Below are 1755 nucleotides of genomic sequence, written 5' to 3'. Positions count from 1 at the left end.
ACATCTGGTGAAAATTTCATGTCATTAGCACCTCTAGTAATATATTTACTGAGAAAAATGTTGGCGTGTTCAATACTTATTTTACTCGCTGTATATTTTGCATTTACAGGAATTCTGTTCAAATGAGTCAAATTTTCTCTTTGCTGAAAGAATACCAACAAACCAAAATTTCCACATTTAACCCTGTTTGGAAATCAAAACAGAAGTAAACTGTTTAGACTTCCAAAACCTTCTATTTAAAATTGAGCAATAACAAAATAAAGAGCTCGTACTTAATTTAGCAGCTGAGGTCTAGGAGATGTTTTTTTTTCCTTTTTATCTTCTGAAAACTTTTTTAGCTTGACTTCTCCGACTCCTCCAATCCACACGTCCGATTCTTCGGATCCCACCTTCCCCTCTGTAGCAGCCGCCTCTCTGCACATCAAAGATGCATGTTTGTTTTGCTAAAGGATCTGTATTTGCAATTTGAAATTCCAGAGAGCGTGCTACATTTTTGAAGCGAACAAATAAACTCGTTTTTTTTTTCCGCATGTTGTGAGGTCGTCGGGAGTGGAGCGTGTTTACCAGCTTTCATCACCGTCTGTCAGTTGCGTTAAATTCAGAATAAGCAAACTGTCCGTCTTCCTGGAAAAAGATAAAAGGAAAAAATCTCTGAAAAATGTTGATGGTGCTTTGATTTGCCCGTGTGATTTGGTGGTTCCGGTCAAAACTATTTAGCAACAATGAGCCTTACATAACATAAGCGATTACTAGAAAGCAACTAAACAGACAATTTTTCTCCAGTAAAGACTTTTCTCCTTTTTTCCTTTTGCTCTCTTCGTAGACGAATGCCGAGGTCTGACTCAGGAGACATGTGATATCAGTCCTGTGTTAACTCAGGCCATGGAGGCCTTACAAGATCGCCCTGTTCTTTACAAGTAAGCAGAAACTCACAACCACAGACGTAAATTTAGCATTAAAAGGTACGTAAATTTGTGTTTGGTAGAATATTTCTTTGTTGTAATAATGCTTCTTGGCAATAAATGTTATAACATTGCAAAGCCTGTTAATTTCACTTTTGTAAGGAACAGGCATTTGTGTGATGAGCAGTAGAGATGAGTCTGTGGGTTGCACGCTGCCTCTGTCAGTTTATTTTGCTGTTGTCATCGACACTTGTTCTGAGCTTCTGGAACCTCCAGGTGCTGCCAGTCATAAGATTTATTGCAGAGAAGCTTTGTTACACAGAAATGACCTACTAAACCTTGCTTTTTGTGCTACGCATATTTATTTTCTCACTTGCGTCTCTGACAGAAGTAGTAGGGATGTGTGGCTGGGGGGCAGTGCTAGGGCAGCCAACCTGGGTGTGGAAAGTTGCAGGTTTCATTCCTCGCCATGGTGTCCTCGAGCAGGACACCTACACCCTAACTGCTCCCGGGGCAGTTAGGATGCAGGTGACATAGCTGCAGAGTTGTAAAGTAACTAAGTACAAATACTTTGTTACTGTACTTAAGTAGAATTTTTGGGTATCTTTACTTTAGGTGAGTAATTATTTTTCAGCGTACTTTTTTACTTCTGTTTCTTACACTTTTACACAATTATCTGTATTTTCTACTCCTTACATTTTTAATAAAGGCAAGAAGTAGAAAGTTGTTACTTTTACTTCATTTTTGCTTGTTTTCATTCCAGCTTGTATTTGTAAAAAATAAATACTATCCATATAAACTGTGCCTCCTAGATACAGTTAGGTCCCTACATATTTGGACAGAGACAACATTT

General features: G+C 38.3%; 1 protein-coding gene across 1 annotated transcript in view; it reads left to right on the top strand.

The window, feature by feature from the left end:
* The window catches only part of cog6 (component of oligomeric golgi complex 6), a 155560-nt gene that overhangs the window by 134659 nt on the left and 19146 nt on the right, over positions 1 to 1755 (top strand). The window contains exon 9 of the mRNA XM_014012758.1: positions 824 to 917. Within this exon, the coding sequence (XP_013868212.1) occupies positions 824 to 917 (94 nt within the window). The remainder of the gene's footprint in view (positions 1 to 823; positions 918 to 1755) is intronic.

The sequence above is a fragment of the Austrofundulus limnaeus genome, unplaced genomic scaffold (assembly GCF_001266775.1).
Source record: "Austrofundulus limnaeus strain Quisiro unplaced genomic scaffold, Austrofundulus_limnaeus-1.0 Scaffold94, whole genome shotgun sequence".
In the NCBI taxonomy this organism is placed as follows: domain Eukaryota; kingdom Metazoa; phylum Chordata; class Actinopteri; order Cyprinodontiformes; family Rivulidae; genus Austrofundulus; species Austrofundulus limnaeus.
The sequence above is the reverse complement of the archived record's forward strand: the minus strand, read 5'-3'. Positions and strand labels throughout refer to the sequence as shown.